The sequence below is a fragment of the Rutilus rutilus genome (genome assembly GCF_951802725.1).
Source record: "Rutilus rutilus genome assembly, chromosome: 12".
NCBI classification, from domain to species: domain Eukaryota; kingdom Metazoa; phylum Chordata; class Actinopteri; order Cypriniformes; family Leuciscidae; genus Rutilus; species Rutilus rutilus.
Window position 1 is genome coordinate 25,131,076 of NC_140217.1, and position 16,576 is coordinate 25,147,651.

General features: G+C 37.7%; 1 protein-coding gene across 1 annotated transcript; it reads left to right on the forward strand.

Moving 5' to 3' along the window:
* The first annotated feature begins 7,324 nt into the window (after positions 1 to 7,324).
* Positions 7,325 to 11,178, forward strand: ptmaa (prothymosin alpha a). The gene is made up of 5 exons (XM_084425388.1): positions 7,325 to 7,511; positions 9,945 to 10,013; positions 10,107 to 10,197; positions 10,338 to 10,411; positions 10,514 to 11,178. The coding sequence occupies exons 1-5, from the start codon at positions 7,467 to 7,469 to the stop codon at positions 10,550 to 10,552; spliced, it is 318 nt and encodes a 105-aa protein (XP_084281514.1). The 5' UTR covers positions 7,325 to 7,466; the 3' UTR covers positions 10,553 to 11,178.
* Positions 11,179 to 16,576: the final 5,398 nt, after the last annotated feature.

The following is a 16,576-nucleotide window of genomic DNA, read 5'->3' on the forward strand; positions in this document are numbered from 1 at the left end:
ATGAATCGCTTTATAGTTCATCTCCATATTAAATCATTTACATTAATGTCTAATTAAAATTTACATTCAAATGTTAAATATGCTATGTGCTAAACTTTGATGAAGAGTAGGCTAAGTACATAAACAGTAACATTTATGTAGGTGTCAGTGGTGGAATTGCAACACGAGCACTAAAGCTAAAGAAATTGCTGTATTTCAAAGAACCACCGGCCCAATTTTCATGTTCAAGAGTCAGATGACAGGCTCGACTACAACAAACCAAATGCTTCAATTAAATCCAGCACAGAAGGTGCAAACTCTTCGCCAATCAGATTGCCAACCTCCAGCGCTCACATAAGAAAAGTCTGCCAGCAAATGACAGGCCTACTGTGGCTGTTTTGCAGTCATGCAAAGCAACAGAAAGGAAGGAAGTGAGACTCACATCTACCAATAAAGATTCATCTAGTAACTGCCCTCGGATTGTAAACAAAAACCACTGATGTTCCCATAACCTGCTTAGAGGTGATAATACTTTGGGCTTGAAAAACAAGTGAGGTAAGAGGTGTTCGTTAAAATAGATCCTTTTCTTTTATATTCAGGGTAATGATTAGTTTAAGAATAATCCAGATTCAGTCAAAACAAACATTAAGCTGGTAATATCATGAATAAACTGCCGGAATAAGCCTTTGACATACTCAATTACGCGTAAAAAGCACTGAGACACATCACAGAGCTCAGGGTCATGGGGTCACATGCTGCATGCATCAGCTTCATTGATTTCTGCCTCATCGACTGCTGTCTCCTGGACAGAATTCCTCTTTTGTGCCTTAGTGACATTGAGCCACCCAGAGGCAAAGAGTAGCTTAATGTCATGTCGTTTTCACCTCCATTTTTGCAAAAAAAAAAACAAATGCTGATATTAGATCTGCAAGGCTTGGTTTCCAAATGTTCTAAGGAGGTATTTTTTTTGTAATGAATGAAGAGAAGGAAAGAAGAGTTTAGAGCAAGAACACCTAGCATGTTGCTCTTAATTAAAGTATGGGCCTCATTCTTTATCCCAGCTGTGGGAAAACTCTGGGACCAGCTGCTGCAGGACGAGTGAAGGCTATATTTAAATAAAAATGAAAAATGAGAGAGGGGAAAACGCTGCAGGCTGAGCGTCTGCAGTCCTGCCCCTACTACATTAGGAAAGCGGAAGATGAGAAACAAGGAAGAATCCCAGATCAAACGAACTCTTCCCTTCGAAACCCACAAGGGTTTGAGGAAGCACCGCATACATAAACAAAGATCACATTTTACTAAATGTAATTTTATGGAAACTTTTGTTGCGCTACTGTTACCCTTGGGAACAAAACCTCCCGTTACATGTTATGTTAATGACATACAGTGAAACATTACACCTGACACAACACTTTTTTTCTTCTTTTTTTTTTTTTTTTTTGCAGAAAAGCCTGGCCCTGAACAATAACATTGAAATGTGTAGATGGACACCAAATGAACAGACAAACAAATGAAATAGTTCTTACCTTAATACACAGTTGACTTTGATTATTATTTGATTGATTATTTTTATATTTTACATATAATAGTTTATGGTCACAACATTAGCAATCAAGTGAAGCAATGTACAATTTAAAGACAGTTCACTCAAAAATGAAAATTCTGTCATTTACTCACTCACACCTCTTATGAAATGCAGGACGTCTAGACTAGAGAAATGGGTCAAACATTGATTCATTGACCCTGACATGACCCTGATATTACTCGAAACTCCTCACCACCACACAGACGTCCTGTACATTCATATTCCACACCGCAGGCATTGACGCACATTGTACACCTGTACAGATTTTACACAACTATACTATATTGCACTACTATATATTGTACTGTTTTTTCTTCTTTATTTCATTGTACAGGGTGCATATGACAATAAAGGATTTGAACTGACTTGTTTATTGCATTATTTTAGTGTCATGTGTGTTACCCTGATAGTGTTTAAGTGTATGACCCTGTGCACCATAAGAGTATTGAATTTCTGGCAAACACATCTGCCAGTTTTTTGTTGTTGTTTTTTAACCATAATTTAATGGGATTATATGTATATAGATAGATAGATAGATAGATAGATAGATAGATAGATAGATAGATAGATAGATAGATAGATAGATAGATAGATAGATAGATAGATAGATAGATAGATAGATAGATATGAATAGAATTAAGATTAATAGTTACTATACTATACTATACTATACTATACTATACTATACTATACTATACTATACTATACTATACTACATATTCATCCATGATGGTAAAATAAAAATACAGAATTAACATAATTCAATTACTCTCCTACAGAATTTGTGCTGCTAGATGACCTAAACAGCCAGGGCTGTAATAAACAGTGGGTGACCATGTTTCAGTCCCAAGGCCATTTGTGAATTCTTAACAGCAATAAGATTTTGTAAGTAAACAGGACCATCCAAGAGACCAGGGCGAGTAGGGCTCAGGGCCCCTGGGACTGCAAGATCACGTGACCAGCCATACCAGACGGCAGTAAAGCAGGGGATTTCCAGATTGGTTATTATTGTTGCAGACAGGAAAAGACTCCATTTAGATGCCAGAGATCACTGAGAAAGCCCTCTCACAGTCTCGTATGGAGAGGCTTTATAACAAAGGCAATGGAGAAAGATCTGCAAGAGAGAGAGAGAGAGAGATGAGGAGAAGATGTGAGAGGGGGAGATGGAGCAGGATTGTTTCACAGCACCGGATGGTGGTGACAAACATTTCACAGATCTTCATCATTGATGAGACTTTTGACAGATGCAAATGTACAATATTGGATTAGTGAACAGTAAATTCTGTTTCACTTTATTTTGATGGTTCCTTTAACACATTCTGTTGACTATAAGTAACGTTGCACCTACATGTCTACTAACTCTATTAGAGTGTTAGTAGAGTATTAGTAGACTTGTAGGGTTTGGGTTAGAATAAGTTGACATGTATATTTGCAAATTTACTTAGGCTATAGTCAGTAGAATGTCGGTTGGAGGACGATCACAATAAAGAGTTAGCAGATATTAAGCAGAGAGTCTACTAATACTCTAATGAGAGCTAGTTGACATGTTAGAAAGTTACTTATAGTCAACAGAATGTTAAAAAGGGACCATCAATATAAAATGTTACCGTAAATTCTATGTATTTAATAATGTGTAACTGATCTAAAACAAATCCTATAATCGTATAGTGAGAAATATTTTTTTTCTGAATGATCACAACATTCTGCAGTTCTGCTGGGAGTGACTGATTGTCTTAAAAAAATTGAGTGCCTTTCCCATAACACAAGGGGGAGAACTTTCATTTTCAATTTTCGTTAAGAGTCAGAGTAAGGACAAATAAACTTCTGCTCGCTAAACAAAAATCATATTTTACTATGCTATATTTATTTTACGAAATTATTTTTAAATAATAAATGGCTTGTTCGCACTAGCAAAATGTTATAAATATCCTCGTATGCTTGTAAAATAATATTAATATTTTTACAAAATAAAGTGTAAGAGACATATTCCTATGGTGGGTCTCAGCCTCTGGGCCTACAAACTTTTGCATCCCAGATAGATTGATGGATGAAATTTGACACCATCGAACCGATTGCTTCAATCTCAGAAGGAGTAGACAATATCTAACATTTGTTTTTTGTTTTTTTATAATGACAGATTACAGATGCATGAGACATATTATAGATGCATGAGACGGTGGTAGTGCTGTTCTGATGGTTGCAGGTTTAATTCCAAGCAGCAGTGACCCAGGAACTGGTGTGTTAGTGAGATCCCAATTCTGCTCTATCATCATCATTTTGCCTTTGAGCGAGGCACTTAACTTCAGTTTGATCCATATATGCAATTACTGTAGCTAATGTAAATAGCTTTGGATGAAAGACATAGAGTACAGGGCTCTAATAAGAATAGTGAAATGAAAGCAGTGGTGTGAAGTATTTGAGTAAAATTAATTAGTTACTACTTAAGAATCTTTTTGCCTACTTTGTAGTTTTACTGAGTATCAAATATATTGGCAACTTTTACTCTCTACTTGACTACATTTTTGAATAAGTATCCTATATTTACTCTTTACTCCAATACATTTGTGATGAGTAATTCAAATTACGCCTTACATTTTGCATGACACCTAACTTTTTCTGCAGCAGTTTATTTCTGCTATAAAGAAGCGATATCGCCATCTACAGGGCATTGAAGATACTATATCTTGTGAGTTTGCCCTTACTCACCCAAACTTGTCACAAAGGTTACTTTACATGAATGTGAGTAGGGTAGGCTAGTTGCTGAATAGTGTTTGATTTATGAGACGAGGGCATGACTGCAACCGGTAATGAGACTGAACTCCGCGTTATCCCTGGTTTCTGCTCGTACTGCCATAGTAACCATAGCGACAGACGTGGACAACTGTGTTACGCTGTTGTTTTTTTCGTTCAAACATTATGGACCATGGCAAGCAGACTTTGGGACAAAAGGAGAACTAAAACGAGGATCAATATCAGCGTGGCGTTTTCGAGATGCCGAGAACTTCACGTCCGCGACTAACTTCGACTTGACAGAGACGTTGCTCTTGCATGTACTTTATTAGACAGGTGAGCAAATGTACATAAAACTAATCAATGTTATATAGCTCAACATGATGAAATGTTAGAATATGATCAGTATGTTATTCTAATGTTGATCTAGCTTACTGCTAGTCTCATACAGACAACAAACTAACACATAGAATAACATTATAACTTTAAACACACTCAAATGCAGTTTAGTGTGATAGTGTAGACCAAGTGAAACAGTGCTGCGTTACCTCACAAGTTTCATTTGTCTAATAAACTGACCTGTGAGTAGGCTATTAATTCAGCACTTGCGGGTAAGGTTAGTTCGGTAACTGTAGAATGAAATGTCCTTATTCCTTTATATCCGTGGGACTCGCGTGTGGCGCTGATATATATGTCTCTCATTAGCAATTGCGCCCTGCTTCATACCAGTCATGTTGAACACATGAATGTATTCACTCATCCATAAACATTATTAGATCCTTCGGCATGACGGCAAGTTCCATAATTCCGCTTATGCGTCATCAACCTACACCTTTGTTATTGCAAGAGGTTAGCGACCCCTAGCGGTGAATAAAATTACATATTGTAGCTTTTCCTGAGACTAAAGTGTTTGAAGACGTTTTAGAGGCTGTTGTGTCAACCTTGATTTATTGGAATTTTGAGGTTTTCAGTTTTATTTTGATTTAAAAAAAATAAACCCGATTTCTCTCCTTACAAATCAACTTATTCTTATTTAAGGTTCTTGTTTTCACTTAATGTCTCAAAGGTGTTGAGGACTAGTGCATCTTTGAGCCAACATTCAAAATACTAAAATTATAGGAAAATTTAAATACCAAACTGTTCAAATCAGATTCTCATATGGCCCGGTTTCACATTTTCTAATTTTAAGATATGTCAGTGCAATTTGCTTTCAGTTAAAACAGCTCAAACATGCATTTTAGTCTGGGACTAGCTTAAGCCTTGTCTGTGAAACCTGGGGCAAGACTTTACTAAAGTTATATTAGAATTGGTGACTTGTAACTTGTAATGGAGTCATTTTCGCTATAAGGTATACTTTGCTCAAGTATGGTTTTCAGGTAGGCTACTATTCACACCTCTGAATTAAAGTTATAACGATGGGGTAAAGTTACATTTCCAAAATGATTAATAAATGATTATGTAAATAAATATAAACAAACAAACTTATTGTAAAAAAAATTAATATATATATATATATTTTTTTTTTTTCAACCTTTTTACTCTAGCTTCTAGGCTACTACTCTAGCTTGCTCTCACTTTAATTGCCATTGCAGCACTGGGACTATTGTTAGCTCTAGCTAAGGGATAAATAGCCTGTGATGTTTCTCATTTGGAAGTCTCTTTGAATAAAAGCGTATGCTAAATTATTATAAATGTGACAATGAATAATCTGTTTGTAACTGCCCCACGTACCCTGTGAAAATTTAATCCTGAACGTGTATTTGCTAACACCTTTTATCTGTCCTAGACATGGAACGGGAGAAATAAAAGGGAAAATACAGTTCCAGTTCCATGTTTTCTTTAGCACCTTAAACTAGGTACTTCCGTTGATTGACGTTGGTACCAACCAATCAGCCTTCGCAAAGCGTCAAGTCTGTGTTCGTTCGGCCCAATCAGCCAATAAGGAGACTTTAAGACGCCATACGGTATTTCAATCGGCCATGTTGGTGAGGTACAGAGGTACACCATTACATTTTCCCTGCTGCGTGCAGATTTTAATTTGCTTGAAATGTGAAAACATCACTAGTAATGTTTATAAAGCGCTTAGTTTGATGATCATATCCGTTATCCTTCACTAGCCCACCAAATAATCCGTGTTTGCCAATAAGAACAAGATCTCGGTCAAGCATCTTACAAAAAAATCGCGATTATGTTTGTTGTCTTACTCTAATAGCTAGACCTGGCAGCATATTAGCCTATTTGGCGTTCTTCCTTCCTATGTTATATTTCAATAACTGATCTCATACACCACCCAGGATGATTTTTTTACATACCCAGTGTAAAGATCGGTTAAGGGGCGGGGACTGAAACTGTCACTCAAATATTGAGCAGGTTTCGCCAGTGGGGCGTCCACTAACTGCCGCAATATTATATTCATTGAGCGTGACCTTTCTTTTTGATAGAGCAAAGGTTTATGCGCGACCTAAAATAAATAAGATGACTTTAGGTAAAGCAGTACTCTTAACCTCAGTGCTTGCATATCAATTAGATGCGAATATCACTGTTGGATAGTTTACAAGACACATTTCAAAGAAATTGACAAAATAATTTATGGCGAAATTATGACACGAGTAACGATGTGATCAGTGGTTATGTAATGACATGTAAATGTCACCATATGGAGAGAGAAAAAAAACATTACAAAAATGTAAACTCAAGACTTGGTCGGCTCTCTGTGAGTAAAAATAAGTGTTTGAGACTATATGGACCATTTTAGATTTCAGAGCAGTATTAATGTCTTACATACATTTTTTAATTTTTAATTTTATTTTAACAGTGATGAGCCCATCTAGGCCAATCCATCAAGGGGAGATTGACCAGGATAGTATGGATCGACAGTTATTCCACACATAAATGAGTCAGAGGTTGGTTTGGAGGCGGAGTTTGACTTTGTAGAAATACTGTCTATTGTTCCATCTTGACCAATCAGAAGAGCGGAGTTTTTCCTCACTGGCCAATCACCGAAAATCGCCCGCCTCCAAACTCCGCCTAGTCTTCTATATTAACAGCTCTACCGCCTGTGTGAGCTCGCTACAGACGCTTAATAGTCTTTTTTTTTAATTATATACATCTCGTATTTCTCTTTATATTATTTTGTTCCGAGACCCCATTATATTCTTAATATTTAGGAAAAATGGCTGACACAAAAGTCGATACCAGCTCGGAAGTCTCCGCCAAGGTAATGTAACTTAAGTTATACCCTGATTTATAGAGATGCTGCGTTTTACTCATTTGAATAAACGGGTTTTTATAAAATATGAATTTTGGTATGGAACTCAGGATACAGGACACTGTTTGCACATTTTGCCAGTGTTTTGACCGCTCACTGACACTTTGAGGACTTCGTGGATTGTAAAACGTTAGGTGCTCTGAAGTTGGGCTTCTTTACGGAGACATTTGCAACTAAAAGGCTTTTTGTTCGGATTCTGCGCGGGTTCTTTGTTTATGCAGGCGGTTTTTCGGTTCCTCTTTGAAAAACATAGTGAGAGAGATGGACGCAGATGATCGTAAGCACTATCTGTACTCTTGCTTACATGGTTTGTTGCACAAGTTTCTTTATTACCTCGTGTAGACTCAATAACTGAAGGTGCCTCGCACAGTCCGCGAGAGCGAGACGCGGTGATTCGTCAGCGAGCAGCCCGATCTGTCACACAAGTTATACTGCAGCCCTCACGATTCATGATGCCACTGTGAATAAAGCGCGTTTTCTATGATGTCTGAACGTGTCTACTTTATGTTTGACAAATGTTACAAGTGTTATGACAAAAAATTTGATCTGAGAATACCTTGTTAACATAAGAGCCAACCTGTCTCAGATTTACGGGGACTTTTACCGAGCGTTAGGTCGCGTTGCTTTTTAAGTTCTGTCAAGTTCGGGTTGTAATTCGCTTTTTTTGTTGTGAAATTGAGAGTTCATCATACATTATTGTTCAAATTACTTAAGCTATGAGCTTTATTGGGCTATGGTTTACCTGCCCGTTACTTTACACAGAAGTGTCTGGGAGATCATTTCTCAGATTTCTCTTTCAGTGCACGGAAAAACGGTTTAGATTGTATCAGCGGCTATCGAAATATTCAATGACTTTTATGGTCGATGTCAGTTTGTGTGTAAACTTGTCCCGCGAAACCCCGCTGCGGATGCTGCAGTCAGGCTGACTGAATGAGTTCATATTGCAGCGCGCGCTGCCGCGGTCAGCTCAGGAGGTGAGCGCGAAACCCGAAGTTAAGGGACATCCGTAGAGGCAGCTGCTCTATTATTTCATTGTTTATAAATGTAGACATGTACTATACATACGTATTTGAGGGTAGTTTATCGCTGTTATTCTACCGTTTCATGCACGAGCGCCGCGTTTTTAAGGCGCAGTGGCTCCGTTCAACTTTTTAAAAACGTATCTCGTTCTGTTCCGTTCCGTTGCGCTCCGTCTGGCTGCTTGTGCGCGTGAGTGCGTGTGCTGTGTGAACGGCCCCGTACAGTGTATCAACCTAAACGATCGTTTTCCGCCGGACTTGTCAAGCGTGTTGTGCTCAATCTCTGCTGATGTCATATAAGGATCGCTGGACTCGCCAACCAGCTGTGGGGACAACATTTCTGACCCGTTTGTCCTTTGTTAGGTTTTTTGTTTGTTTTTTAGGTCCTGGTCTTGATAAGCCTGCGTTTCTTAAGTTTGCCTATGAAAAACGGAGATGATTTCCGCTTCAGGCTATAAGGTCAAAGCTCACGCTGTTTGTTTGATCGATATATGGGTCAGTATTATGCTGTAGATAATGGCATATGTTCATTATTCATGTATGGCTCATTGACGCTCAGTGGTGGTACAAAGCGGCATGTAATGGTGACGGTGTGAGAAGGCGTTGGAGGCGTGATAGACGCTAACCGGCTTAAAAGCTGATGATTATGACCTACATTTATTAATACGAACGAGCTGCTGCATGGAAGCACATCCTGTGGTATTCAGAGAGATGAAAAGTCTGCATTTTTAAGCGAGCAAGATGCAGTGTGTTAAATAATTTGATAAATAAAACTGCTTCTCTTGATAATAACGGTCATTCTCGAGGGAACAACTATATAGTGCTCGAAAAACGAATTGTTAAAGGCTCAAATGCACAACGCTATTGTTCCCCCCGTCTTTTTCGCTCTCTCTCTCTCTCTCTCTCTCTCTCTCTCTCTCTCTCTCTCTCTCTCTCCCTCTCTATCTCTTTCTCTCACTCACTCTCTTTCTCTGAGGCTTATCGGTCCTGCCTCTCTTTGGTCAAGTTCGCGCTCTTATTGGCTGAGTTAAAATATTCACTAATTGTAATCTGGGGGTTGTAGTTTTTTAACGGGCGTGTCTTTATCAAGAGCAATGAGGTGGATTATAAACTGAACTACAGCGCGTATTGGCGGCAACGCCATCGACGTATCAAATTACAACACCTCAATATGGTCTTTAAACCAGGCGGGGATGGAAGAGACAGGCATCCAATGAATAAAGAGTGTGGAAGTGTCGCGTTTCAAATGTGAAATGAAAGCACGTTCCACGAATAAGAGAGGATTTAAATTCTGCACTGGTCTAGTTGAATTTCCCAGATAAGTAACTAAAGCAATTACAGATAATTTGTTTTCTTCATTTAGGACCTTAAAGAAAAGAAACAGGTTGAGGAGGCAGAAAATGGAAAGGATGTCCCTGCAAATGGAAAGGCTGTAAGTTTCCGCAACTTACTTTATTTCAGTACTGCTTGTAAAAGGTATTACCAATGATAACTCATATGTTTTTTTTGTGTTTTTTTTTTTTAGGAAAATGAGGAGAATGGTGATCCAGAAAATGAAGTAGATGAGGAAGATGATGATGTGGCTGAAGAAGAGGATGAGGAAGATGATGTAGAAGGTAAGGCCTTAAGTATGCAGGTAAACTAATTGAATAAGAGTGGTGAGAATGATGTAGACATGCTGCTTTAGCTCCACTTATGCAATGACAACCAAAGCATATAAACAAAGTTGCTCTACTAAGAGTTAACTACATTATAGGCGATGATGATGATGAAGATGACGAGGCTGAGGGTGGCACAGGAAAAAGAGCAGCTGAGGATGACGAAGATGAGGTAAGTTTGCACTTCATGTCATTGAAAACCTCAAATAAGAAAAGTTTATAATTCTGACCTCATAACTGCAGTGTTTTAACTCTGTCTGGCCACCTTTTTCAGGATGATGTTGAACCTAAGAAGCAAAAGACTGATGTGTAAGAAGCTTCTCTGCTGGAAATCGTCTCATCCCTCCTTTCCTGAACTTGTCCACTGGGGGAGGCAAAAAAAAAAAAAACATGGTCATCATCAAGTAGAGTCCAGCATCCGTGTACACACACCAAACTGCAGATTTTGTAGAAACAACCAAGACTTCAAAGTTCTACCTTCTTACAAAATACTTTAAAAGGAAAAATTTGTTTGTATTTTTATTTACATTTTATATTTTTGTACATATTGTTAGGAGGTCAGCCATTTTTGACAGTGATCTCTGGTTACCAAACGGTGCTTTGAAGTTGATGCTTCTCTATGAAATAGATTTTACTTGTGGTTTGACCATGTCATGTTATCTCAAATGAAACTTGTAAAAGTACAAAGCAAAAAAAGAAACGAAAAATGACAGAAAAAAAAACGTTTAAAAAAAAAACACATTAATTCAAAGCATTCCAGTAACTTTGTGTATGTACATCAGTTGTATCATACGTAGTTGGACTGTATGAGAGGGCAAGGCCAAAAGAAAAGATTTTTCTTCTTTTCTTTCTTGTCCATTTAATTGCTATCTATTTGTGGCCTGTTTGATGTATGTGTGAAATTTGTTGTGCGACAATAAACCGAAATTTATTTTGTGAGTTCTTTTTTTATTTTTATTCCTTTCATGACTTTTCATGATTTTTTTTTTTTTTTTTTTAATGTTGGAGCTGTATGGGCAAGAATAATTGAACCAGCATTATCTTCAGATGCAGTTCATGTTTTTCATCAGCCTGTCAAAAGTAAATGTACATCAATGTAAATTATTCAGGCCTTTAAGACTCCAAGATCTGGTATAAATTATATTATGTTAAATAAAATTGACTGTGTGAATTCTTTCATTTATATTCACATTTCTTTAGGCCACGTTGTATATACTGTGTGTGTGTGTGTGTGTGGTGGTAAACCCTGTGTTGTGGGGACAAAATGTCGCCACAAAGATGGGAATATAAGAAATCCTTGTCCTTGTGGGGACATTTTTTGGTCCCTAAAACAGCTTAAATCATACTAAGTGATGTTTTAATTTTTTTTTAAATTAAATGTAAAAATGCAGAAAGTTTTCTGTGATGGGTAAGTTTATGGTGAGGAGATAGAATATACAATTAGTGCAGTATAAGAATCATTATGTCTATGAAATGTCCTCATAAAACATGAAACCCCAATGTGTGTGTGTGTTATAGCATGTACATCAAAGGTTTATTCGGAAATTATTCAAGATAATTGATGACTTAATTTGAAAGTAAAGTTAACATGAAAGTAGTGGTTAAATGTCACTACCACCTTAAACTCTTAAGTTTAGTTATTCCATAAAGAAGGCAAGTTTGTAAGACAAGTGCTAGCATTTATCAATGAGGGTTTTGTAGTACAGATGATCAAAATCACAAAGTCCTCTTAGAAAAGAAATGGCAAGCTCGAAAGATATTGAACTTTGAAATTTAAATATTGAAAGCTATTTTTAGCTACTGACTGAATATAGTGATTTTAACCACAGTTTCATGAGGTGATCGCAACTGAAAATATAACTGAAGTTATGAAAGATAACAATGTGTAAAGTTCAGAGATTTTCTGTCAAAATAGACATGTCTTTTACTTTTAAAGACTAAAAGTAATTAGTATTTCATTATTTGCATTTAGGTAGCTGTTAGAAGCCTGAAGAAGAAAAAAACTTTGGAAAATATGCACAAAAGCTAACAGTGCTAGAACTGGAAACAGTGAAAGTTGTTTCAGTTTTGGTGTTTTTTCTCTCAGACTCCCAGAAAGAAGAGCTGATATTTCACAACTGTTAGAGGTAGAACTGTCAATCATGTGAACCAGTGACAAACTAAATGGAGAATTGAAATGTGACCTGCTGTAGAGACGCTCACTCACTGGACATTCAAGCCCCGATCTGGTCTCACATTGCATATTGTGTGTTCACTTGGTCAGTTCTATTTAATGATTTTGGAAACTTCTCGAGTGAAATCAGGGTGTATGAAAATTAATCCTTATAGGATATCATGAAGATATAAGGAAGTTGGATCTGAATCCATTCCAGAGTATATTTTTTTTCTGCTGTGATCTATGCATGATTCATTTCCAACAAGCATTAACCTGCATAAAGGTGGACCCTTAATATATATAATGTGGTGAGAAAGACACCGTGACCACATTTTAGAAGGATACAAGATGACACTTGCCCGATGAACTATAAAAATACTTGTTGACAGTAGTTGTAAAAGATGCATCTTTGAAAAGTTCTGAAACTGAAAACAAATGAAACTTCTGGTCTACAATATAAGTTTTCTTCAGTATAAAGTGATAATTTGCAAAATATATGTTTCTGTTGGTTCAAGAGGCTTAGTCATTGGCCTTTTCATGAACTTTAATGAGGTTAGGGCATAAGGGTGTCACTAAGTATGATAAAACTAATTGGATTTTAATAATAATATAAAAAAGAAAGAAAAAAAGACAGGACTTACTGGTTCTCATGAGAGCCATCAAAGGTTCATCATGTCTAAATTATTCTGCTAGCAAATGATTCTAAATGTACAGTACATTTGTTTGAATAAAGTGGCAGTCCTGTGAATTAGATGTCAGTGTTATTTTATTTATTAATGGGTGAAGGTGTAACTATCAAACAACATCTAAACCATGAATAGCGGATGTGTTGATCACGGTTTGTGTGTGAGCACACATTTAGAGCACATTGATTTTGCATGCAGGTCATTGTTGAGTGTGTTCAGATCAATAGTGTTCAAAAAGTCTAAATGAATTATACCATTTTCACACTCTATGCAATATGTGTCCACAAGTAGACATCAAGGGCTTATGACAAAGAGCATTTGACAGGTAATTAAATAAAATAATAATAGTTATTAATCATGAACAATTACAGATTGTTAAGTATGATTAAACAGTAAAAGTATAATTACAGTAAGAGCACTGGTTGAATCAACAGCACTACCGTTAACATCTTTGTGCTAACAAGCAGGCTTTAATATGACTTACCATTAGATGTTCCACCCTTGGGATTGTCTCTGATCTTGTTTGAAAGATTTTATCACTGTTCCTGTTACTCTTCACGTCCTGTAAATATGGTTTCACGGTGTAAACATGTCAGTGGTCTCGTGACACAGTAAAAATACTCCAGTATACTAACATATTACCGTGAGCCCACTTACGGTGTGTGGCCAGAGATCCAGATGCTCGCCAAAACAGTGCTCGTGTTCGCTGTCCACACCAACAAGCTGCAGCCATATCACCCTGTAGCCCAAGACTGGTTGCCTACTGAAGCTGGTTAGTACCTGGATGGGAAACCCCCTGGGAAAACTAGGTTGCTGTTGGAAGAGGTGTTAGTGAGGCCAGCAGGGGGTGCTCACCCAAGTATAGTGACGGGGAGACAACACTATAACAAGCACCGTCCTTCAGATGACAACTGAGGTCCTGACTCTCTGTGGTCACTCACAGTTATGACCTCCTAATAATCCCCATCCATTGAATTGGCTCTATCAATGTCTCTCCTCTCACCTAGCTGGAGTGTGGTGAGCGTGTAACGGACGTAAGCCAGTAAGAGCTGTGCGTGTAAACCTCACTCCCCTGGCCTCAAGAGGCGAGTTAACGACTGACGCTAGAGGCTGTGCCCGCCTCCCATGCCAGCAACCCGGGTTCAAATCCCGCTTGGAGCAGGGCAAGTTACATTTGGTGCCGTGACCCGGATGGGAGTGAAGTGTAGGGGGGCCAGTAAGGGCTGTGCATGTAAATCTCACTCCCCTGGCCTATAAGAGGCACGCTAGAGGCTGCGGTCTTGTTAGCGCACACGCCTCCCATGCCAGCGACCCAGGTTTCGAATCGTACTGTGACTGCCGTTGCATCATCCAAGTAGATGCTGTACACTGGTGGTGTGTGAGGAGAAAGCCCCTGATATGATTGTAAAGCGCTTTGGGTGTACAGTACATAAGAAAAGCACTATAAATGTTTCATTAATTAAATGATCTAGCCCAAAGGTCATTGAAAATGTCTTGGTTTGGTTTAACTCACCTGATTTTTTTGTACCTATTTCACATCTTAAAAAAATAATGCAATAATATTTTGCATAATTGCATTTTCGAAAAAGGGCAAAACCAAAAAATAAAATAAAAATGTTTACATATATTTTTTATAGCCTATATTTAAAGACATGTTTAGAGTCAACAAGAAATACACAAAGATCTTTTTGTAGTAAAGGCATAAAAAAAAAAAAAATATATATATATATATATATATATCATATTACTGTACTATATATTATATGATATACTCTTAATATAACATGTTTATCAAATATGACAACTTTTTGTTTTGCGTCAGGATATTTAATATTGTTTAAATGTAATATTCTGACTTCACTCACATTACATCTTCTCAATAAGACATTCAAAGTCCTTCTGTCGCTTGGTGATGTGAAAATCCAGACGTCTCTAGTCCAGCAGAATCCATGTCAGACAGACAGCCTCTATTCAAGAGCTGCTCTAAATCAGTGTTGCATCCTAACGGCTCCATTCATACAGTGCATCATCCCAAGGCCAAGCGTCATATAGGCATCCTGGGAATTCATAATTTTGCCATGGTGCAAATTCGTATTGGTTAGTCATTTACACCTCCCTGTTTCAGGAATCCAAGGATGAAAAACATTGAGAGTGAGCGTGTCTTTCTCTCTGTGTGAATTTCTCAGTCCAGTAAGTGATCTGGATAAACAGAGCATGAATCACAGTATCTGAGTGTGTGGGTGGAAACTCCTCTGAAACCTCTCATGCCACCTTGTGGTGTTTTAAAGAACATGTTTTGATATTTTAGCAAAGCAATTTTACAACTGCACCGATGAGAACCAATATAAATAATTTCATATTGCTAGTAATTATAAATGTGTGAGAACTTAATTCAGAAATCACCGAACAGCCGTAATTAAAGATACACTTACAGATAGATTTAGATTATTTATTTCCATTTAGCATGCATACAGATGTACAATTCCCTCACTTAATTATTTAATAAAATAGTATATGCCAATAGGCCTATATATATATATATATATATATATATATATATATATATATACAGCAATACTTTATACAATAAATAATTATAAAACATATACTATAAAACATTATAAATTATAAAGCTTTTATGTTGTGCTTCTCACAAATAAAGCCTATTATCTCTAATATAAATGATCCTTATACAGTGGGGAGAACAAGACTGATACACTGCCGATTTTGCAGGTTTTCCCACTTACAAAGCATGTAGAAGTCTGTCATTTTTATCATATGTACTCTTCAACTGTGAGTGACGGAATCTAAAACAAAAATCCAGAAAATCACACTGTATGATTTTTAAGTAATTAATTTGCATTTTATTGCATGACATAAGTATTGATACATCAGAAAAGCAGAACTTAATATTTGGTACAGAAACCTTTGTTTGCAATTACAGAGATCATACGTTTCCTGTAGTTCTGTACCAGGTTTGCACACACTGCAGCAGGGATTTTGGCCCACTCCTCCATACAGACCTTCTCCAGATCCTTCAGGTTTCGGGGCTGTCGCTGGGCAATATGGACTTTCAGCTCCCTCCAAAGATTTTCTATTGGGTTCAGGTCTGGAGACTGGCTAGGCCACTCCAGGACCTTGAGATGCTTCTTACGGAGCCACTCCTTAGTTGCCCTGGCTGTGTGTTTCGGGTCGTTGTCATGCTGGAAGACCCAGCTTCTCTCCCTCTTACTGAGGGAAGGAGGTTGTTGGCCAAGATCTCGCGATACATGGCCCCATCCATCCTCCCCTCAATACGGTGCAGTCGTCCTGTCCCCTTTGCAGAAAAGCAACCCCAAAGAATGATGTTTCCACCTCCATGCTTCACGGTTGGGATGGTGTTCTTGGGGTTGTACTCATCCTTCTTCTTCCTCCAAAAGAAGCTCTATTTTTGTCTCATCAGACCACATAACCTTCTCCCATTCCTCCTCTGAATCATCCAGATGGTCATTGGCAA